Source organism: Xenopus tropicalis, chromosome 4 (genome assembly GCF_000004195.4).
Source record: "Xenopus tropicalis strain Nigerian chromosome 4, UCB_Xtro_10.0, whole genome shotgun sequence".
In the NCBI taxonomy this organism is placed as follows: Eukaryota; Metazoa; Chordata; class Amphibia; order Anura; family Pipidae; genus Xenopus; species Xenopus tropicalis.
The window spans coordinates 75,139,905-75,164,349 of NC_030680.2; the positions used below are offsets into that span (position 1 = coordinate 75,139,905).

Here is a 24,445-nt window from a genome sequence, read left to right on the forward strand (position 1 = left end):
CACTGAAACTTCTGCAAGATGTTTACCACTATCAGTACTACATTTTGGACCAAATTTTACACCCAGCCAATCCTGTCTATTCCCATAATAACAATGGAAGAAATAAATAGAGAATCGAGACTAGGGTGTTCACATGTCCACATTTAGGTATTGCTGTTTTGGTACTTGGACCATAACACCTGTAAAATCCACTTTCTGAAACATTGGCTCAGCTCAGGAATATACATAGTGCAAATGCTTGACTGGCTATGAATGGCTATAGTAAATCAATGGCTTTCCTTCATATGATGAGACCTATTAGCTCACTGCCATCTGTGAACATTTGGTGAATTAATTTTTAGTTTCTATTTCCTACAAATGGAAAGAGAAAGCAAATGGCTGAAACTACAAAGCTGTGCTTGTCCGAAGAAACAGCTCTCCCCCTAACGTACCATTAGTCCTAATTGGGCTGAATGCTGGTTTGGAATAAATGAGTACTGAAACCATCTTCTTTGAAGGTCGTGCACGATACTGTATGCCACATTCTGCTAACATACTGACCCCAACTCCCCTCTTTCACAACAGAACTTTTATCCCAAACCCTTACAAATCCTCAAACAAAAATCCTAATATGAAATAAATGGAAAATTGTAGGCATAGGCTGAGAAAATTGAACTTTATGAAAGCTTGGTCCACCCAAAAATGAGATCAATTGCTTTCTAATAATATCAAATTCAGTGGTAAGATTTCTATGCAGCCTTTCCAAAAAATGTCACCTTTGTCCCCCGATTGTGGGTGAGGGTCAGCCACAACTTAATTGATTTATAAACAGATCCATGCTAAACAATAACCAACTAACAATCCATGGTTTAAGAATTTTATAGGGATCATTTGAGTCTGCAATTGCAAAGTTCAAATTGCAACTGTCCATTTTTGAACCAGACAGCCTAGTATTTCAAGGGGTTGCCCAGATCAAAACTTTCTGTCTGATTTTCAAAATTCTGAAAAACCAGGCAGAAAGCCACTGAATGGCGTCCAACTGATGCAATATCTCCACCCCAGCATCATGACGTGGCTCTCAAAGTGCAAGGAGCATCATTTGATACAAGTAACTTTAATGAATGAGAGTTATTCTGTAACTGGAACTAGGGGTAGGCTGAAGAGGCATGTGCCTAGGGTGCAACAGTGAGGGGGCGCTAGGCATGTACCTCTTCTGTTGACTCCCCCGGCAGGCTTGGCCCGGCACCTCTGGTTGTAAATAACCCCTTATCCCATTTTAGCAAACCAAGGCAGCCACTTCAAAGCAATAGGCATGTAAGATCTCTTTGACAAACGCCTAAATAAGCAGACACGGATCAAAGGGGTTTAATTTTTTTTGTGTACATTTTTATTATGCTACTTAGTACACAATAGGCAGCTTAGGACTCCCATAAAATAAGGAGCCTTAATGTGATATGTGAGCTTACATATTTTGGCAAAAGTGGGGCCAAATATAATTGCCAGTGAGCTTGGGCACTGGCTATGATATCATTTTTCTTACTGTGACAATGCGATAACTAAATGAACAGCAACACTTGAGTTAAAACCTTCATGCTATGTGATACATAGTAAGTTAGGTTGAAAAAAGACACGTCCATCAAGTTCAACCTTAATATATATATATAACCTGCCTAACTGCTAGTTGATCCAGAGGAAGGCAAAAAAAAACCATCTGAAGCCTCTCTAATTTGCCGCAGAGGGGAAAAAATTCCTTCCTGACTCCAAGATGGCAATCGGACTAGTCCCTGGATCAACTTGTACTAATAGCTTTCGCATATCCCTGTATTTCCTCACTTGCTATATTGCCATTCAACCCTTTTTGAAGCTAATGTATGAGCCAGTACAGCTGGTTTAGGGAGAGAATGATAGTAAAATCAGAAAGCTATAAATGGATACATAGGAAAATACTGCACTATATATGCACACTGCATGGGAACACAGGGAAAATGAAGAAAGATGGTGATGGAATGTACCCCATAGAAGTGCCTTTCGGTGTCCCAGGTTAATCATTATATTCACTTGGGCTGTGCCTAACAAACTGGCATTCATGATTGATTTTGAATTTCTGGTTAGATCAGCAATGGGCTCAGTACTGTACTTATCTGACATGATCCTAATGAAAAGAATACGGTTCAAGATTAAACCAATTCCATCCGTCAGTGTCTCCCTCAACTAAAACTATGATAACTGTGTTTTATATGACTCTGACACCTTGTGGAAACAAAATGATTTTCCTACATTTATTTTATTCATTTTGTAAGGTGCTCGTTAGTGGCAGTTCTTGGGATCACATTCATGTGCATAATATCATTCTGGAGAGTGCATTGTTTCACTTATTAAATTATCTTCTAAATAGTTTTAAATAGGGGAAAGGCCTGAAGATTTGAATGAAAAATAGGTTTTCATTTAGCAAATGTTTGTGGCTTTGGCTGTTAATGATTGTGATTTTGATGAATTTCAACAGAAAAAAAGTGCAATTTTTTTAAAAAAATGTTTAGAAAATATAGAAAACTAATTTCATATAACTATTTTAGGCTCTTCTAACTCAATTTTAATTGAACCATAATTAAGACAATTTTGAAATATTGTATATATTGTATATGTATACATATATATTAAATATGAAAAATACTGCAGTTATGGCATCCCGTATCCATAAACCCCTTATCCAGAAAGTGCAGAATTATGGGAAGGCCATCTCTTATAGAGTCCATTTTAAGAAAATGAAAAATGATTGGTCCTTTATATTAATAGTTACAGTATGTTGTTGGTAACTTTCATAAAATATATTTCATTTGAATATTTTAGTTCCTTTAATTGCACCAGGACCATCCACCGCAGTCAGTTAAAATCCAGTTTTATTCGCTCATTTAAAAGAACAAAAGCCTAATGCGTTTTGTGTGCAGGCGCACTTAATCTTATGCCTATGACAGGAACAAGTTCCTTGAAGGGTTGTTCTTATAGAGGCTTGTTTAGTAAATAGCCATGGTTCTCAGTTAAGAACAATATTAGTAACATAGTAACATAGTAACATAATAAGTTGGGTTGAAAAAAGACATACGTCCATCAAGTTCAACCATAATGCCTATATATAACCTGCCCAACTACTAGTTGATCCAGAGGAAGGCAAAAAACCCCATCTGAAGCCTCTCTAATTTGCCGCAGAGGGGAAAAAATTCCTTCCTGACTCCAAGATGGCAATCGGACCAGTCCCTGGATCAACTTGTACTAAGAGCTATCTCCCATAACCCTGTATTCCCTCACTTGCTAAGAATCCATCCAGCCCCTTCTTAAAGTTATATAATGTATCAGCCAGCACGACTGATTCGGGGAGGGAATTCCACAACTTCACAGCTCTCACTGTAAAAAATCCTTTCCGAATGTTTAAATGGAACCTTCCTTCCTTCTAAACGGAGTGGGTGCCCTCGCGTCCGTTGGAAGGACCTACTGGTAAATAAAACATTAGAAAGGTTATTATATGATCCCTTTATATATTTATACATAGTTTTCATGTCACCTCTTAAGCGCCTCTTCTCCAGTGTAAACAGACCCAACTTGGCCAGTCTTTATTCATAACTGAGACTTTCCATACCCTTTACCAACTTAGTTGCCCTTCTCTGGACCCTCTCTAACTCAATAATGTCCCGTTTGAGCACTGGAGACCAAAACTGAACAGCATATTCTAGATGGGGCCTTACCAGCGCTCTGTAAAGGGGAAGAATAACCCCCTCCTCCCGTGAATCTATACCCCTTTTAATACAGCTCAAAACCTTGTTTGCCCTTGCAGCTGCTGCCTGGCATTGCTTGCTACAGCCAAGTTTATTATCTACAAGGACTCCAAGGTCCTTCTCCATTATGGATTTGCCTAGTGCAGTCCCATTAAGGGTATACGGGGCTAGACAATATTAAATCATTTAGGTTGTCAAAGGGATTAGTAGCTGTCATACCTTTGAAAGAAATGTGGCTTCGTAGGAGCGCAGCTGTGTATTGTACTACACATGCAGATACAAAATGTAATGTGTTGCTTTTCAATAGTGCTGGCACATTATATGAGGTGTATATGGGACACTACGGCGGTAAAATGAGCATACAATTTATCTATGGCTGTAGCACAGGCACATAATGTTGCAGAGTGAAAGTTTGTTCAAGGGGTGAAAAAGTGATAGAGAAATGTCCCACTAAACACCATTTTTGTTGGGTTTCAACTACAGTCTTGCACAGGAATCCCCAACCTCTTTTACCCATGAGCAACATTTCAATGAAACAAAAGCTGGGGAGCGACCAATAAGGACACAGATTGGCTAATTAGTAGCCCAGTGTGGACTGGCAGATTACTAGAGGCTCTGTTGAGCAGTACACATGGTCTTTATGCCTCTAAAACATTCCTCCAAGTTAGAAATTCAAAAATGGCTACAAACTTTGAGGCCACTGGGAGCAACATAAAAGGGGTTGAGCAACATGTTGTTCACCAGTAGTGCAGATAGACTGTTCATGCAGACATAGATCAGGGTGAAGAGTAGATAATAAAGAGACAGTAGCACCACAAACAAGAATGAATGACGGAAGCATTAACAACTGTGATATTTAGAATAGACTCTTCATTAGACATAGGGATATGGATAAGCATATTAACCCACATTGGGGTTTGTTACTAAGAGGAGTCCAGGTAGGAAAAGAGACAAGTACATTTAAAAAAAGAGTTGAGGGATAAGAAGCAGGATCTTGGGATCTGGGTTTGAGATACTCATGCAGAAAGTGACCAGACTTATTGCAAATTCAGCAAACCACATTTCTTCTGTAACTGTAACTGAGAATTACCAGGGTTCCCTCTATAGGGGTTATTATACCTGGTATGAGCATTTATAACAAAGAAATTGGGAACAGATTTGGTAGTCTTAAAGCTGCCTGTTGGGATTTGTATGTAAGTTGAAAAGTCCTAACTACCTGTGAAGTGGAGGGCCCTGGTGCCTCTACACCATTAAGGGTGGAGGAACCTTGTGTCACCCGTGGAATAAACTATCAAGGTCTCGAGAATCAATACTGCCACTTTCTGGCCAGGAAAAGGAAGCATTTCCCTCATCTCACCCATGTCTTATGATATTTTTTTTAGGGGTTTTGACTACATAATTCTTCTAGCATAATTGGTGAGGGTTTATATTTAAACAGATGGAACATTTTGTATACTAGACAGTAGTCACAAGTATACAGTAGAAAGAAAATGATTAAGACTGTTAAAAAAATGCCACACAAGAGTGTGCGTGAAAGGTGGAACATTTAATTTCCTTTATATGTGTGAAGGACACAGTGTGGGGCAAGTGTTTTCACCTAGGACAGGTCAGTGTGGGGGTTCTAAACTCTGTGAGGAAGTTCTGTTAAAGTCACAGATGTCAATTCAAAATGGTTATTTAACAGTGGATTGTATTTAAAATTTAAGTAAATATAAACCACAAAGGATATTACTATAAGACCAAAACAAACACACAAAAACGAGATATTAGAACAACAAAGACTTATATTATATAACTCACCATGGAGTCATCTGCAGGTTTTCAATTACTAAACAATTATAACATATAACATAAATCACAGCATCTTCAGTTGTCCAGCAACTGGCTTCTTATCACGTCGGGGTCACCAAATAACAAGACTCTGAGACAAGGTTCTCAGCATAACTGATTTATGAAACAAAGACAGAGTCTTGTGGAAGTTTTCAGTAACACAATAACTAAAATGTGTCACAAACAGTTTCAGAAGAAACCCTGAAAGTCTCAACCTTATTTCAAAAGTAAATAACACCAATTTTCCAACTTTCTGTTTAATCTGTGGTTATAGCTGTGCAAACAGTAAAGTGCATGTGGGGGCTTAGCTAGTCAGCACTATCATGTCAGGCCCCTGTGATTTTATAAGACAGCATATTAGACTTGTATTTTATACTTTACATTTATAGCATATTTATATACTTTCAGCTCCTACCTCACCTGCCTTGGGTTATCTTTATAGGGGATACTGAACTTACCGGTCATAAGTGAGTGTCTCCAAAACATTATAATGGTATTATTAATCCTTCCAGCATTCTGGTAAAAGAACCTTGTGACATCAAAATGTATATTTAGATGATATCATGTTTGCGCCTAGAATTTTGATCATTGTTGTGTAAGTTTGTCGTAATGGAAGACGGAAGAAGCCTAGGATTTTCCTCCCACAGGTTTATCTGAGAAGACCATAAGTACATTGCCACCTACAATTGCAGCTTTAAAACTAAGTAAATTGATTTAGGCTGATGCCACACCAGGCGTAGGGCTGATTTTTTCGGCAAGCAGAAAAACGCTTGCCGAAAATTCAGCCCTACGCCTGCTACTTGTGCCTGCACCCGAATGAATGGGATACGCTCGGGTGCAGGCACATGTAGCCGATATACGCATGAAAACGCGAGACTTTGCATTCTCTCGCGTTTTCATGCGTATATCGACTACATGTGCCTGCACCCGAGCGTATCCCATTCATTCGGGTGCAGGCACAAGTAGCAGGCGTAGGGCTGAATTTTCGGCAAGCGTTTTTCCGCTTGCCGAAAAAATCAGCCCTACGCCTGGTGTGGCATCAGCCTTATCTTTATTGCTATTGTCTTAGCTTATGTTTAATAATGATAGCTCTTGATAGACAGAAGAATGGCCAAAATAAGTATCAGTCAACAACAGCCTTAACCCATAATCTGTAGTTATATATATATATATATATAATCTATTGAGGCTTTTTAACAATTTCATTCCTTTTCAGAGCTGATAGGGGAGATACATGATGATCTGCTTGAGTCTAAAAGACTGTCCATGATCCTTCTTTGCTCCATTATTGCTGTTGGTTGCATGCTGCTTTCTGCCTTAGTGCAGGCACACGCAAAAGAGCAGAGCACAGGTCCGCCCAATAATGCCAGGTTTTGCATTTTACAGGTGGACCTATGCTCTGCTCCGCAGCGCGTTCCTGCACTGAGGCAGATACTGTAGTTTTCAGTGCAGGTACATGGTGCAGCATAGGGAAGCAGATCCACTTCTCTCAGCCTGACAGAAAAATGCAGGGCTAAGAGGAGTGGACCTACGCTATGTGTGACCTTGCCCTTATAATTCTCAATAAAGAGTACAGACAAAAATATGTAACCCTTTCTTGACACACTCCTGCAGAACAGGATTACACTTACTTTTATTGTCCTATGAGAGTCCAGGAGCCCTGAAACCTTTTTTCATATTGCAAGATACTTGGTAACAGCTCAGTGCCTCCACCTTCTGGGCACTAAGTACACCTCAAGGGAATTCCACCAGGAAAATAAAACACACACAAATTGCTGTAACCAGATAACTTTATATAAAAGTTGAAATAAGTATTAAACTCCAAGAAGCCATCGAATATAAACAATATAAACCCTGCCTGGGGACATGTGGGATCTCTCTAAATTGTAGAACAATCTCCCAGTGTGCCACAGTCCCACACTCCACTCCAGATGGACAAAGCAATTACTCGGTTCAGTCCCTGGCAATATATTCCTTCACCTTAAAGTACCCCAGATAGCACTACCTGCTCCAAAAAGCAGTTGCTCAAATGTAGCAGGCTCATGAACAACACCTGTCATCGCTCAGGGGACACACTCTGAAGTCTTCCAAGACTGGCAGAGGATCTACAGGCAGCTGAGCAGGAAGCAGTACACTTTCTATATTGCTGGAGCTCAAGGCTTCTTCCAAGCCAAGCCAATCTCAGCCTTTCACAGGGATCCAGTCAGTGTTACTGGCAACTCTTTCACTTTTTTTGCTTCTCTGGATCTGGCTGGATGCCGCCCACCCCATGGATTTTGCTCCAAACCCTGTCTCTCTGGGTCCTCCACTTCTCCCAGGTGCACTGGGCTCTCCAGGCTGGATAATGTCACAAATAGAACAGGGATCTTTTGCTGTGGATTCTTTCAAATATAGATGAGCAATAATGGGAACATGTCAGGGGTGAGTTTAGTTGTGATTCCAAAAAACTCTAAAATGACTAAAATCTGATTGTTGATAAATCTGCCCAAACGTATGGATCCAATTTACAGAAACACCCCTAATGTGGAAAACCCCAGGTGCCAAGCATTCTGGAAAACAGCTCCCATACCTGTAAAGTGAGGTTTACTCTACTGCACATGCGTAAGCATAATTCAACGCTTGGGATGCCTTAAAAACGTAAACTAGGGGTACAAAATACTATAGTGTTGCTATTTCATTTATGCAGTTTTTAAGTTTACCAGGTTTTTTTTTTAAAGTGGACCATTGTAAGCTCTATTGAGCAGGGACCTCTTTATCTTCTGTACTGGTCAATATTTGCATGTTCTCTGTACATTTTATGTATATACCCATCTATTTTACAGAGCTGTGGCACTTGTTGGCACTTTATAAATATGTGTTAATAATGTATTTTCCTGACTGCATTTTGGCAGTACGGCATAATGCTGAAACTAGTCAATTCCCTTTTTATACAAGACAGCACTTTATTTGCTTTAGTAGCCACAGAATGACACTGCCTGAAATTAGACAACTTGTTATCTACAAAAACTCTCAGATCCTTCTGACTTAAGGATCCCCCAACACACTACCATTTAGTGTATAACTTGCGTTTATATTATTTCTAGTGCATTACTTTGCACTTGTCCACATTGAACCTCATTTTCCAGTTTGCTGCCTAGTTTTCCAATTTTGTCAAATCGCTCTGCAAAGCGGCAGCATCCTGCATGGAACTTATAGTTTTGCACAATTTAGTGTTGTCAGCAAAAATAGAAACAGTACTGTCTATGCCCACCTCCAGGTCATTAATAAACAAGTTATAAAGCAAAGGACTGACCCCTGCGGTATCCACTAGCAACAAGTAGAAAAGTTGTTAAACCAAATATGTGTGTGCATGGTCTCCTCTAGGGTCACATTACTGCAAAGGTTATACTTATATATTTATATACAGTAGCTGTTGTATTAGCCCCAGCACTTCTCTGTACCCTAGGATTTAAATACAGTAGAGGTTTTATGAAAAAATGTAAAAATGGCTGGCTGGTTTACAAGTATCAGTGATAAATTGCACACGTGTGTACAGGCCCCATACCTGTAATAGATTAATAAATTAATAGAAAATGTAACATTTGCATTTTTTTTTAATTTTGAGGTTATCCAAACTAAAAAAAATACACAAATATGCAACCGTGGGGTCTGTAGTATATATAGTTACACCACTGGTGACAGGACAGTGGCCCTCAACACACAGCTAAAGCTACAGTGGAATGGTTTAATACTAAGAACTTGAATGTGTTAGAATGGCCCAGTCAAAGCTCAGACCTCAATTCCATTGAGAATCTCTGGCAAGTCTTGAAAATCTGATAGGCTATTATCCTGGCTTCTGCTTTAAAACCCAATGGGTAAGCTTTAGCCTATAGGATAAACCATGTAAAGGGGATTTTCTAAGAGCTTGTTTGGAATTAATTTCCTGAATTCCTTTTGTTTATTTGTATCTGTTTTGCTAAAGGAAACAGACTGTAATTGCAGCCAGAAGGTTCTTTTTATTGAAAGGAAATGTCTAACAAGAAATAATATTTCTGGAACCCAACTTACCAATAGCAAACAGACCATGAGCATACTGTATTATTTTATAATAGTTCTTCACTGGAGTTAGCCACTTCAAACATGATTGCAATGAGTGACTTTACAGAGCCCTAGCACTAACATTCAGTAGTCACAGCTATGGCATGAGGTAGGGTGGATGACAAGGTCAACAAGGGTGGATCTGCTGTATCTAGCTTTTGTTGTAAGAAGGCTCACAAGAATTGAAGGGGCACATCAAAAGACTTCTATGTGCCTTTTAAAAGAACACTATACTGCCAGAATGAATACTTACAAAGAGATCATTTTTCTCATATTAAGTGGCCTATTAAAGAATCTCACCAAGCTGGAATATCTCAGTGTTGCTGGTCATTTTTACAGTATTGGAACCCTTTACCGTGCACCCGAGGTATGATATGTTTGCCATCCTTTGTATATATATATATATATATATATATATACACACACTTATATATCAGTAAATATTGCTCTTTTGTTTCTTTTACCTTGAGCCACCATTTTGTGATTGGCTGTGTGCTCCCTCAGAGATCACCTAGCAGGAAATAATGCAGCTTTAACTGTAAGAAGTGTGGGGCTACCTAAGCTGATCAGAAAACCCTGCACTACACTGATGAGCCTCAAGACGTGTGAAACTGGTCTGTAGTTGGGAATTTGATCAGCTATTATCCTGGCTTCTGCTTTAAAAACCCAGTGGGTGAGCTTTAGCCTATAGGATAAACCCATGTAAAGGGGATTTTCTTGGAGCTTGTTTGGAATTTATTCCCAGAATTCCCTTTTGTTTATTTGTATCTGAGGCAGTCTCCTCAACCCTAACGATTTGTTGGAGTAAAAGACAGAACTTCACCCACTGATTGGCTGATATGATCTAACATGTATGTGACCTTGATTTGTTTATGTGCACCATATGTGCAGCAGCTCTTAGTACTTGGAATGGAAATTTTTTATTTAGGATTACGCAATAGCACATACCACTCAAAAAAGTGTATTTTTAATGAAAACGGTTTATTTAGATGAAGCAGTATTTTTCAAATGGGTTGTTTTATGCAATATATTTTTTTTATAGAGACCTGCATCGTTCAGGGGTATAGTTTTCCTTTAATCACTTTGTGAAAATCTCTTGCCTTACAATGAAATAAGATTTCATAAAAAATGACATGTATATTTAATTTTACAATCAACAGCTATTGCGTGCTTTTAAGGTGATACTTGGAAGCCATTAAAAACACTAAATAACAGAGAAAAGCCAAGGATAATTCTTACAGTAAAAGTTTTATTAATACTGGATCGTCACAGTGCAGAGTTACCAAACAGCGCTATACTGCGCAAGAAAGGAAAGATGAATATCAAAAGAAGGACTTAAAAAAAGGCGTGAGTGAGGAGATTTAACAGGAGTGCAACTCAAATAATTTAAAAACAAAATAGAAAAACAGTTAACAGCAAGAGCAGAAAAATTTAGCACAGCTGAAGACACATTAAGACAATCTTCAATTCATGGTACTCGATGTTTAATATTTTATTTACTTTTTTTTTTATAACATCTGTACAAAATGAAGTTAAGACATGTGGAAAAGAGCAGATGACTTGTTCTGCCCGGTGAGAAACAGGTTAAAGTAACAGGGGTGTGACTGACACGCTTACATATGCAGACACACATATCCAGTGTAAGAGGTCTTCTTTGTACAAGGACAACAGTGCTTTGTGTTATAGATACACGTAAAGGGAAACTTTGTAAAGGAATCTGACACAAACACACCCTCTCAGTATCAGGGCTGTTATAAAGGGAGACACATGGAGATGAGTGGTGGGAGATAGAAGGGAAATGTGCCGAGAGGATACAGTAACAAGGTGAGGGAGGAAAGCATATTGTGCTTGAGTTTCCTTTTTCTTGGTATCCTACTACTTTTGGATATTCAAAGAGGAGGATCTAGAACACTCAGTCAACCCAGTCCATTATAAACCTTAACAATAGGCACCAAAAAAAACATTTTGCGCTCATTCTGCAGGAATGGACACATCTGGCACATCATACTGAACTACACCTACAGTGGGTATATTAAAAGATAAAAAGGTCTCAATTATTTCAAGGCAGCAACCTTGGCTTGAGATAGTTTGTCCTGCAAACCAGCCTACAACTTCGAAAGCAACAACCAAATTCTCTCTAAAACCTATGTGAAACCTTGTGATCTACAGCATGCAGTTTAGGCCAACCCCACTTCAGCAAGAAATGTAATACTCTTATATTTTTCATACCAGAGAGAAATCACCTTATACAATTTTACTACAGAATATCTTAGCATTTGTGCATCACAACCTTCCCAAAACAACTTTCTCAAGTTTATTAACGTTCCCTTTTTCACCATATAAAGTTTGCCATTTCTATAAAGTATAGAAGGCTGCCCGGTGAGCAAGACGGTGCTTTGTTATATATATGTATTCAGCCAGTAGATTTATCAAACTAGCTGGGCCTAATAAGCATTTTATTCCAGGTTGTAGCATAGATTATCCTCTTACAAGATGATAATCAATATTAAAATGCAACTGGAAGAATTAGACCTACAGTTCTGACACATTTTGGAAGGCCCTAAGCCAAGGCCATAGTACAACTACCCTTTCCCTAAAAGAAGCTGATGGGCTCTAAAATTGCTCTCTGTAGGCCTCTTTTGCCCACCATTTCCAAGTTTATTTACAAGGATTAGGAACTTGTAACTTATGTAATAGGGCATTAATTCACAGGTTCTTTGCTGGTACAGGTATAGGACCTGTTTTCCAAAATGCTCGGGACCAAGGCTATTCCGGATAAGGGGTCTTTCCGTAATTTGGATCACCACACCTTAAGTCTACTAAAAAATCAATAAAACATTAATTTAACCCAATAGGATTGTTTTGCATCCAATAAGTATTATTTATGTCTTAGCTGGGATCAATTACAAGGTACTGTTTTATTTTTACAGAGAAAAAGGAAATCAGTTTAAAATTCTGTATTATTTCATTAAAATGGGGTCTCTATGGGAGACGGACTTTCCGGATAATGGGTTTCCAGATAAGGGATCCCATACCTGTATTGTTTTCTGCCTATGTCAGGTAGGTAAAATACCAGTAGATGATCTATGCAAGTAGAGATAGGCTCCCTGATAGGCACAGCAACATGGGTAAAGTAATCCCTGGTAGGAATATGAGTTATTATACTTAAACCCCAAAAATATCTGTCAGGGGGATATATAAAATGAGCCAAAAATACAGAAGGCCCACAATCATGCATCCCTGTGTATGCTATTGGCTGGTAGGGACTATATTTAAAATTAGCTGCACAGGTTTTAGGTAATTTCATATCCTTACCTGCTATTGCAGATATTTTGACAGTGAACTTGCAATTTCAATCTGACAGATTCAAAAGGCCTTTCAGAAAACCTACAGAAGACCACTGTTTTCTTACTATGTAACCTTAATCTTTTGAACATACTCAGGTCATTCCCTCAAAACAAACTCAAATAACATCACCTTCAAAGAAGTATCAAAACCATTCTCTGTGTCCCTTTATTTACCTCTTCTCTAAAACTCCACCCAACATTATTGTAGCCTCACCGCATAAATCTTTTCAGCACGTAACTCATTCTCTCTCTCGACTTTAAACAGTTACATACATGCACACAACTCAAAATGTACCTTAAACTCGTTTAAGGGAGACAAGCATCCCAATATGATAAAATAAACATTTAATCGTGTAGCTAAGTGCTATACAATCTAGTGCTGGACTAAATACCTTCTCAAATGATGATGTTCCTCTGCTGGAACCTGTGCAAGATTCTAACAGAGGGCCTTATGACCATCAGTCTTTCTGGCAGGAGGATCTGCGTTAGCTTTATGCACAATAGATGGCAGTGAGGGGTGTGATGCCAATTCTTTATGGTAATGATCATCATTCCTTGTATGATTGTTGCAATATACTCCATAAAAGTATTGTGAATAAACATATCATCACAGGTTGACATTAATTCCAAACAGACATAGGTAGCAATAATTTTACAGACTTTATATCATTTTTGACATACTATGTTAAAATACATCTAGAAGCCATTTGAAGTGCTTGCAGAGGATCCCACCATGATAAACAAGTGCAGAGTGACAGAAATGCATGTTGCTAATTTCCAGTTTAATAGCCCTGCTAAGTTTCATTTCATCACGCTGCACCTAAGCTCACAGCACTTGAGTTAATTGCACAGCATTATGTTGGAATTTAGTAAAGGATTACATGTAACTATCCCAAATAATGTACGGCTGCCTGCATTTTTTGGGTGACAACGGTTATCTTCCTCTGCCTCTGACTGATTGCAACAGACAAAAAATGATATTTATCACAGCTGGAATTACACAGGTTGCCCGCACCTATACTCACCAATTAGTTACATGTGTATTTAAATGTTAACTTCCTTACATTAGGAATCTATGTACAATTACATATGGAAATGTGCCCCTCCTGATATAAACTACAATGAGGGGTCAAAACCCCAACTCATTTTTCCATTCTATCTTCTGCGTCTCGGGTGATTAGTCACAACATATATATTGTTGCGTAGGACAATAAAAATAATTCACTACACAGTCACAATTTTCCTGGTGCCCCCTTTGTACACAGCCCAACAAGAACATTACAGTAGAAGAACCCTTCACTCACAATTATGAGGCGTAACGGTACCCTGATCCAGTAACCTTTATCAACCAATCAGATATTTGCTTTCATCATTCCTACAGCAGTAGATCAGTCAAAGGTAATTGCTCATTGGTCGCTTTGGTTTACGGGACTCAGATATGTTTTCCCGTGCTACTAAGTAATGTGTTATATTATAATGTTCACACTAATGTAACGTGAACTTGTGCTAATGCCCGCGTTAACTAATCACTCTTCTGTGTCTCTTCACAGTTCTACCACTGATGTCTAGACTTCATCCCCCAGCTATTGCTAAACTACAACTTCTATGGTATAAAAGGAGTTCAGCAACTGCTGGAGGGCTGAGGTGCGACATTCTTGAGTTTAACGTGTTTTAAATAACCTAAAAACATACTTTAGCAAATATAGCCAAAAATATTCATCATATGCTGATAGGGAGTCCTACTGCAAGTAAATCACCATCTGGCAATTATTACCACTTAATACATCAGTTCATATCTGGAAATATTTGCCACTGTAAAATTACTTTTTTAAAATAAAAGCTCCGTTTCCAGCATAACTTTCCAGCACATTGCATAAGACATAATTTATTTTGTTGTAAGACAAGTATTTGTTTCAACCAGTAAGTTCTGCTATCGCTACAAGAGCAAAATACAATGCAATTCTCCACCTGGCCAGCAGGTGATGCTTTAAGATCATAGCTACACTGCTCCTAAGGTTCTCTGTGACCAATAACATCTTCCTTCCACTGCCTTTGGCTCAGCCGGCAGTAAAGCAAAAATATTCTCTCTGCTTAGAACTTCCCATTTCAATTCATGGGTAGCTAATCTAGGGAGGTACAAATTTATTTAATAGTCCCTGCTCTTAAAAACATTACCAACCCGTCATGAAATGTAAAATCTCTCATACCAACAACTCTTTCTTTTTTTATAGGGTAAACAGCTTCCTATTAAAAATGATCACCCCAGTCCACAGCAAGGTTTTCATTTTTTTTTCCATAAACAACATTTCTTCCTGTAGGTAAAGTCTATGCCATATAGCACTTCTTTTTATGTTGTTAGGTCCATTCTCTGAATATCAGTTTGATCTGTTACTAAAGTATTCACTTTTCCTTGATATTTGGTAAATTCAGCTGATGGAATTCCTAACAATTCTTCTTTATTTTTATGATGTAGAACAGAGTATTAGTGACATGCACTGTCCAAGTTTTTGAACTGTATATACTCTTTGGCCCTCTCCTTTGCAAACTGCCAACATAATGTTTTCTTCTGCCCCCTACAGTGTGTGGCTTTAGGGTTAATTGATCTAATCCAATAAACAGAGTCAAATTGTCTGAAAGTGAATATACCAGAACAGATCAGTATTTTATGATTTTTCCTTAAGGAATCACGTGACATTATTAGTGTATCAACCTAGACAGTATTATTATCATGCCTCTCAGCCTACACAGGTAAGTACAGTGTCTTTAAAAGGTCAATAAGTCTAAATGTGTTTAAAAATGAAACATGAAATAAGGCAAGACACATAAATATACTTTTCTAAATCATATATAAATATACATGTTAAGGCTTACTTACTCTTAAAATCAAAACCCGGATCTTAGCAAAGCAATAAGTTCAATGTTTTTGTCTCTAAAAGAAGCTGGTAAAAAAAAAAACAGTTTTCTACATAACACTGTCTAAACTTCAAATAAGTAAAAGTAATGTGGGGGGAAACACATTAGCGACACACATCACACTTCCTGATCATCTGACCATGCATATGATTTCTAGCAGTTACTGTAAAAATTGTAGTGCAATATCTATGAAATTCTGCATGTTTGTATGTGTTCATTTTCAATAGCCTGTTCACAGACACAGCTACCATTTGATAGACTGTTATGAGTTCCTTCAGGTAAATAAAATCATTTCTTTAGTGCCACTGTTTATAGAAAAACAAAATATGCGCCTTCCAATGTTTCTCTTTTTACCATAGTAATAAGGTTGGCATAAAGCCTCGTTTTTACTGGTTGTAAGATTTCCAATGCAGTCCCTTATTGCATTACTGATCATGTGCAAATAAGGCGACATCCTATTCTGTGATCACCAGTGAGTTTGATAGACTTTGCTGCATTCTACCTGCAGTAGTTAAACACAGGGGAGGCAGACAAACACTGCCATCAGTGCTGCACAGAGTGCAGGGGAGTAAAAACAAAGGAGACATATCCCAGTAGTAGAGAATATATAAGAGAGAATAATTAGGGTTTGCTCTAAAGAACATCACAATTAACAATAAAAGGGAGATGGTGGGGGGGTCTTAGTAATGATTAAATGCAGGGTCTAGCTAGTTATATTACACTTCTCCATATATTGGAGGCATTTATTAAACTGTAATTTGATTTGCCCACTGCCTAAAATTCCCCACAATTAATTTTCAGCTAAAATGTTCCAATAGCAATACAAGGAATCATAAATAATATCTATTTGGCAACAACTGCCATTGGGTGACTGACCTCACACTTAGAAGATCAAGGGTTCAGTGGCTTGTTGATTTCTCTGATATACAAAGGTCATGAATAACCTGAGATGTTTATAAAAGGTGCTTAGTTATGGCAAAGGTGCTTAAGGATGTTATCACTTATAACTGGTTCTTGGTCTCATGACTCACTGAAACGTGTATGAGAAATACACTACCTCATACTGTAAAATATTAGATGTATCCTTGGCATTTTATAATTTAGCCTGTAGCCTTGTGCCTGCATGTGTTCCTCAAACTCATGGTGATTTGTAAAATCCTTCTGCTTTACAATAGCCAGTAATTTTTCCCTATAACGTCTAGATACAAAGAAGATTTTCAAACCAATTATGCCTATACAATGCTCATGCATTTCTATCCCAAATGGTGTCATAGTCTGTGAAACTCTACTGAAGACTTTCATTGCATATTGATTTTTAAATTTCTATCTTTAAACAGAAGCCCTGCTGGCTAGTACTGGCAAGACAGTTGCTAAGTGCATCTGTACATAGACACTCTCATTTAAACATTGATCTAAAATTACAGACCATTTTAACATTGTAACCAAGCTATTTTAAAAAATAGGAACAAGGGGCATTAACCCAGGGCCATAAGGTTAGGGTGCCCACTATCAGACCTTTTATGTGCTATAAGTTTTGCATTAAGCATCCTACTAAAGTGTCAGACCCCCTTTATTTGTATCAGCTGGGGGGGCTTTATGGCATTATTTATTTTTACTTTAATTTAAATTGGAAGAAAGTTCCAAAGGAAAATTTGGTATGCTATAATGTTCTGCTTGTTTGTTTTCCAGCAATGAACATACAATAAAGATATATGTGGGTCCCTTCATTGTCTGCTTCATTATATTTAAGTTGACCTGTTTCAGAGTAGTTCTGTCACAAATCTCTTCTGAAGCCTGCAAGGCCCACCAATAATATCATTGCCCTGGGACCACTAGTACCCTAAAGCGTACAGTATACATTGAGCTGGTCAAGGCAGGAGGCGACCAGTAATTTTACCTTGCAGGGCTGAAGAAAACTCTAAGTTATAAGCCTGCCACTTCTGCCTTATTAAATGGATACTTGTTCTGGGTTCTTTGTTTCTCCATTTCCTTGGGAATCAGATTTTTAACATATTCTGCTATGAATCTTCCCGAATCAGACACAAGTAGCTGTAGGCCACTTGACCATTACTGCTATATTTTTAAAGAGGCAACTTGCACTTTGCTTAAGGGATGAATATCAAACCTAAATTTAACACTTCCCAGTAACATCCACAACAAATTCTATACAAACGGGCATAGTTAGCAAGGTTTAGCCCATAGCAAACAAATCAATTCTAGCTGCTTAATAAAAATAAAAAAATGTCAGTGTATTTGAAAACATGTGCTCCACATGGAAACCATAGTAATGAATGGGAAAATTTCTTATATTCTATACTTTATATATAATTATCATTAACATTTATTCCTTTTTCCAGTCTCATGTGGTTGGCTGGTTATTGGGCTTGGGGAAACTTTTCCCTTTTTACTATGCAACCCCTAGCTTCCCACTGGAATAACCTCTTTGGAATCCCTGTACTAAGGGTTTACCATACCTCCTTTTTAAAAGAAGAACCTTAAGCAGCATTCATTTTCCAAAGCATCCCTATAAAGGGAATATTGAGTAACAAGTATTACCCATTAGGAAAAGGCATACACAATTTGCAGTGTAAAAAAGATGATGACCCACCCAATGCTAATGGCACAGTCTGTGTGGGAATAGTGTCTCTTACTGCTTTCCTGGCTGAGAAACTCTGTTAAATATGGCTGCAGTGAGCAAGATGTTATTGGAATGGAGGAAAGGACCTCTGCAGAGCAAGTGCTGCTCATATAAGCTACTCTGAATAATAAGCACTGAGTAAATAGCCAAACAATATTCAATAATTTATAAGTATCCTAATGTTATTACTGGAAGGTAGAGGTATTTAAAAATCCTGTTCTATGTATGCTAAAGACAAACTTTGACAGCCTAAAGGGTTTTTCATCTAGTTAGTGAATATTTAGCAGTCTGTGACTAACAAGCTTTTTTAAGAAAGGCAATTTTTTAATATAAACTGAATAATATTTTTATTGTGTTACTGGTATGCCTCTCTCATTCTACCTGTTCAGATGTGCCTGCTTCATGCCTGTCCTGTGGCTTCCCTGTACCTTACTGTGATCATCAGGACACCCAGGATGCATTTTATCACTTCTCTTTCCTGATTTACTCCCATGCCCAAACTGGTGTCTGTGTATTACAGCCCCTGAAAACCATTGCCCTATATTTCTGAATGACTGCTTGTTTTTTATGCTTGGCTGTGGGCCTTTGCTGCCTGCTCTGAGCTTTACTTTGTTTACAGACCTGCTCTGACTGTTGGTCTGGGCCTGCTCTTTGTAGCAAGTGCTGCCACAGAAAGCTTTGGCCCCTAATTGCTGTGAAAAGCAGTGCCTGTGGGCATGATGTTTCAGGCTGGATGGCAGACAGGCAGGTGTAACCTCATTCTTGGGTATTTTGCCACATCCAATCCTCTGGAAAACATCACATTCATTTATCATATCACAAGTTCTCTCAATGACTATTAGCACAACTAATGGCAAAGACCAGTAGGTCAAAAAAGTATTACTGCCTCAGTAGATGGTACATAAAGGTAAAAGTAAACATAAAAGTAAAAAAGGTATTATTGCATTAAAACAATATGCTTAGGCTCTAAAGGGTTCATAGAAGTTGTACCTGTTCATACCTATCAATACCTATTAAACTTAATACCAATGAAGACCGTTTTTTCAACAAAAGGAAAATGATCTTGCTTCCCTCTAACATAATTAGCCAGTTCAGTGCAGCCAAATAACAGAAATTCATATCTCAGGAAAGCATGTCCTAGAGACCTACTGTACTTAAGTGCAGTAATTCTGTAGTGTGGGTATTTGCAGACAGTAATGGATGCCTTACAGTCTATTCACTTTAAAATGCCATAGCCTCCCATTTACTACAGTAAGTAGCACACTTGAAAAACAACCTTACACAAGCCAATAGACTATAAGGTAAAAATGGCAAACTATGTTGCATTCCTCCAGCATGGAATTGATTAAATGCTCATCGGTTAGTTACCAATCTAAAGACTTCTACAGCTGGTCTAAGCAACCCTTGGTTTATTGGTGTGCAGCCCCCTCCATCACAGTATTTGTCATCATAATCTTTCCTTCCCCCCTCAGAGCACCAATCCTAATAACTACCCCACCAAACCAAATCACAAAATGCGGGGAGCAGAACGGTCATTGGTGAGGGTCCGGCGTAACCGTACCCCTCTACGAATGGATGCCAGCATGTCACCTGCTGGAGGTTCTGATGCAGCCCCCCCACTTGCTGGAGCAGGGCTCTGACTTTTATCTGGTGCTGATGGGAATGGAAACTGACCATCACCAAGAGCATGTGCCCCAGCTACTAGCTCACCAATTTTTTCCACCAGACTGTGTCGATTAGCAGCCAAGAGCCCCCCTCCCATCTCCTCTTCCTCCCCCCCACCTCCTCCATAAACAGACATTTCCCCTGTGCCACCCCAGGCTGCATTGGGTAAACTGAGCCTTTTTGGTGATGATTTGGCATAGTCAAGGGGATTACCATCATCCCCACCCAAGTAAAAGACACACTCTTCACTTCCCACACGTGACCGTCCACCAAGCCCCCCTCCAGGAGAGTCTGGCACTGTGGGGGTTCTCACTGGCACAATTGGAGGGCGGCATGGAATGGGTCCAGCATTGGACAGGGTGCGTCTAACAGTGGGCTTTGTGGAAGGAGTACGTCTAATGGTTGCCACGCCAGGAGTAGAAGCTGCTTGTGGCGGAGGTGGTGCAGATCCAGAAGGAGGAATGGCACTGGGTAGACCTGCTGTTGAGGCTGGGCGCTTGGTTTGAAGCATACGTCGGTAGTTCTGTGCCAGGCTGCTACTCCGAGGGACAGTGGAGGACCTGTCAAATTCACCAGATCCATCGCCATCGGCATCTCCATTTACTGAGTAACAGTCATAGTCAGACCCTATCAGAAGAAATCATATATACAATAACAATGAAACTATATATATATATAAACATATATTTTTATTATAATAATATACAATAACAATAAATCAGTGGGTTATGAAAAAAAAAAAAATCCCGGTATCGTCAGAGGTTCTGGGAGATGTGCAACAGATAATGGACATTTATTTCTCCACGACACCGTAAGTCAAATGCAAACTGGTTTTTGGAAATAAAAGCAATGGTAAAGGGTCTGAGATCTTACCATAGCTATAGGGCACGGAAATCAAAATGCTGAATATAGACTGTGTGGTAATTTAATGATTGGTAACATGAAAAATAGATCAAGGATTTATAATTTCCGTTAAATAACAATAAAAAGCAATGTAGTAGTAAAGGCTCATCAAATATTAGGTTGTATGGAAAGAGGTAATGGAGAAGCATCTCTTGGAACTACCGAAGGGATGCCCAAAGTAACATGTAAGCCAGAAATAATCAACCAAGATGATTTAATAGTTTAATTAACAAATCACATCAGGAAAAGCTCCAAGATCATAACAGGTGCAGCTTAGAAGATAGAAGTAAGAAATTATATATTGACATTCAGATATATTAAGGAAATTATCAGTGTTCGGGAAGGAAGAATTTTCTGTAATTTTCTCTAACTTTCACCCATTGATAAATATATTTTTAAAAATCCCATAGGAATGAATAGAATGTGAGTTTTTATGTATTAAGCTCTAAACTCACATTTTGATAAATCTGCTTAGTGCCTTACATATAAGGGTAAAACAGTCAGAATAACAGGTATGGTATTTGATCAAGTTCTTCGGGTTTTTTTTTATAAATACTCCCGGGGAACAACCTTTATAGTGTCTTTTTTTTTCATTTCACAATTATTTAATACTTTTATAACTTAAAAAATAAATGAACAAACCCAGTACTTTTCTGTTTAAACTTTATCTGGCCTGGAACAGAACATTTGTACCTTGTGATGGGATAGTGTCCTCTGAGCAGGAAGGAGTGGTGGTTTGGGTGCTGTAGCCACTGGAGTATTGCAGGGAATCGCGACTACTCTTCTGATGCTCTAGGCTCAGGCCACGAGTCAAAACCATTGCTAGGTCACTGGCTGCAGGGGACACTTCTTCTCCATGCTGTTAAAACAAAACCTTTTATTAAAACAAGCATGGTAACCTTGCTCTCAGTCTCAGATATGCTACTGTAATGTGTAAATGCATAATTTTTATTATTACATGTTAGAAGCCTCTTCAAATGCAGATCGGGGCATGTGCAACTGCACACAGGACTATTTCTTCAACAACTAATAAGCAAAGGGAAAAGCAGAGAGAAGGGGCCTATATAAGAGTAGCCTTTCATGTAAATATTATAGCTGTTCAGTGCTGTATTTTGTTTTGGTCCCCCCCTAGGAGCTGGCCCCCCTTTTGTGCTGCCATATCGCAGAAATGGTAAAGAAAAAAACAAGTTAAAATCAAAGACTGAGGAAGGTTTGTTGAGAGCTCAGGTAACTCAGAGCTAGAAATGCCACAAGTTGGATATTCATGATGTATATACGGAACATATCTCACAACTGTCAGTTAGTGTTATATGACCCGTACAATTGTATCTGTTTTTCACTCCAACAGGGAGATTTATCAATCCACGAACGGCCCGATCATTCCTTCAATCGGACCGTTCATGTTTTCTGCGACTTTTTAGTACCTTGCGTATTTTCGCAGATTTTTTCGTTATTTCTTACTGTGCGTAAAAAAAACGCGTCAAAATCGTATTGTCGCAACAAGTACAAAAGTTTCAGATTCATTCAAACTTCGGTATCGTGACTTTCCTTGGGCCATGTTGGAGCTGCAGAGTGCCATTTATTCCTATGGGAGGCTTCCACAATCGCGCACAGAAGGATCAAAGTCGGAAAGGTTTTCCTGCATTTTACGATCGTTCGGATACGAAAATTTTGTGACTTTTGGATCACCAATACGATATTATCGTGACTAATACGATTTTTTTCGTAAGCATATTCATGATATTTGAGATCATCAGAGATTATTGTATCCAATCCGAATTTTTCCCTTTTGGGATTCGAACTTGCGTTTTGATAAATCTTCCCCCAAGAGTTCCATCTCATTTTGAGGGTCAAGAAAAATGACATCTGTGTCTTACAAGGTCCTTGGCTTGGAACTTGACCAACTTCCAGTCTTTCTAGAGTGTGTAATTACCTTTGGAGATTCCCATTTAGCCCTTAGGGAACTCACACTAAACCTTCCCCTAAACCTAACAAAAAGCTGTGTTATTTGCAACTGTCGTTTTACACAAAGAAGGCAATGCCCTTTAATTGGAGATCAATAACCCCTCAAGCAAGTAATTAGTGGAAGAAAGCTATGAATGATTTGCTTACAGACTCTGCCCAATAAATAATATATATATATAGTAATTTCCTGTTATCTTTTGGCTTTCCACATAATCCCAGCAAGTCAAAGAGAATCCAAGGGCCAACTTTAAAACAATCTAAAGTATTTTATGCAAAAAAATGGTACAAATATTAGGCAAAATATATAACATATTTATAAAACTCCATTGTGGCCCATACCCTTGATTAAGTGTTCATGATCACGAAAACTCATGCAAAGACCTTTACAAGAATGTGTTTTTATTTCCACACCAGTGTAAAATGACATCTGTATTTCACACCACTACGCTGATGGCGAAAATACAAAGATCGCATTTTGGAATGAGATAAAATGAGGTATAAAATTCTGTGGCAGCACATACCGCTGGTTTTCACATAGCCTTTTACACTTGGGTATATTGTGGGTTATACATGTGTGTGTGTATGTGCTTGCAGGCAGGTTAATTGGTTGCTGAAAAACCAACCGATCACGGTGTGTGTAACCGCCATAGGGACCTTAGATTGCAATGTAGTGTATTATGCGCACCTTAGCAGCAATAACGGCAGGAGACATGCGGGGTCGGTAAGGATCCTCCATGCTCTGGTACCCTGGGCCAAGTTCTGCCTCCCGCAAATGTTCAACTCTGTCCTTCCTGCGCTGAAGGGAAGTAGCAGGTGGTGTTTCATAAGGGCCAGAGCGGGACCAATCCTGTTATATGCAAAGCTTAATCAGATAATCAGATAATGACCAAAATGGGCAAAGCTTAATTAGATAATGACCAAAATGGAATATATGTAAGCAAGTAGACAGCAATTGCAACTGTCATTCTGGGCTACTAAAATAATCTATAAATATTTGTCCAGCTTATGAATTCAGGTCAACTTTTTTTTTTTTGTATGTGCAACAATCTTAAATGAAAATGCAATTTCTGAAAGATGTTTCAAATTTCTCTTAGGGCTTCTTTGCCTAAAAGTGTTCTCACTGTGAAAACCATAATTACTTATGACCTAATTGCAGCAAGTTGCCTGACAGTCTCTTAAAATCTTGATAAAAATATCTTTTTCAGTGTTTAGAGATTTTTTTCTTGTAATGCCCATCTATAAAAAAAGGATAATCAGAGACAAAAGTATTATCACTTGATTTGACACACAAGAAAAAAATCAGTTACAAATAATAGTAAATCTTTAGCCTGTGTGTCTGGTATGTATCAATTAGATCAGGG

General features: G+C 38.5%; 1 protein-coding gene across 3 annotated transcripts in view; it reads right to left on the minus strand.

Moving 5' to 3' along the window:
• Positions 1-10,882: 10,882 nt before the first annotated feature.
• Positions 10,883-24,445, minus strand: part of mtss1l (metastasis suppressor 1-like) — a 68,306-nt gene continuing 54,743 nt past the window's right edge. For 2 of the 3 annotated variants that reach the window (XM_004914043.4, XM_002931687.5), the window contains 3 exons: positions 23,770-23,931; positions 21,813-21,978; positions 10,883-20,843 (listed from right to left, as the gene is read on the minus strand). In XM_004914043.4, coding sequence (XP_004914100.1) covers positions 20,059-20,843; positions 21,813-21,978; positions 23,770-23,931 — 1,113 coding nt within the window. In that variant the 3' untranslated portion in view covers positions 10,883-20,058. The remainder of the gene's footprint in view (positions 20,844-21,812; positions 21,979-23,769; positions 23,932-24,445) is intronic. The other variant, XM_031900833.1, reaches the window with a different exon arrangement.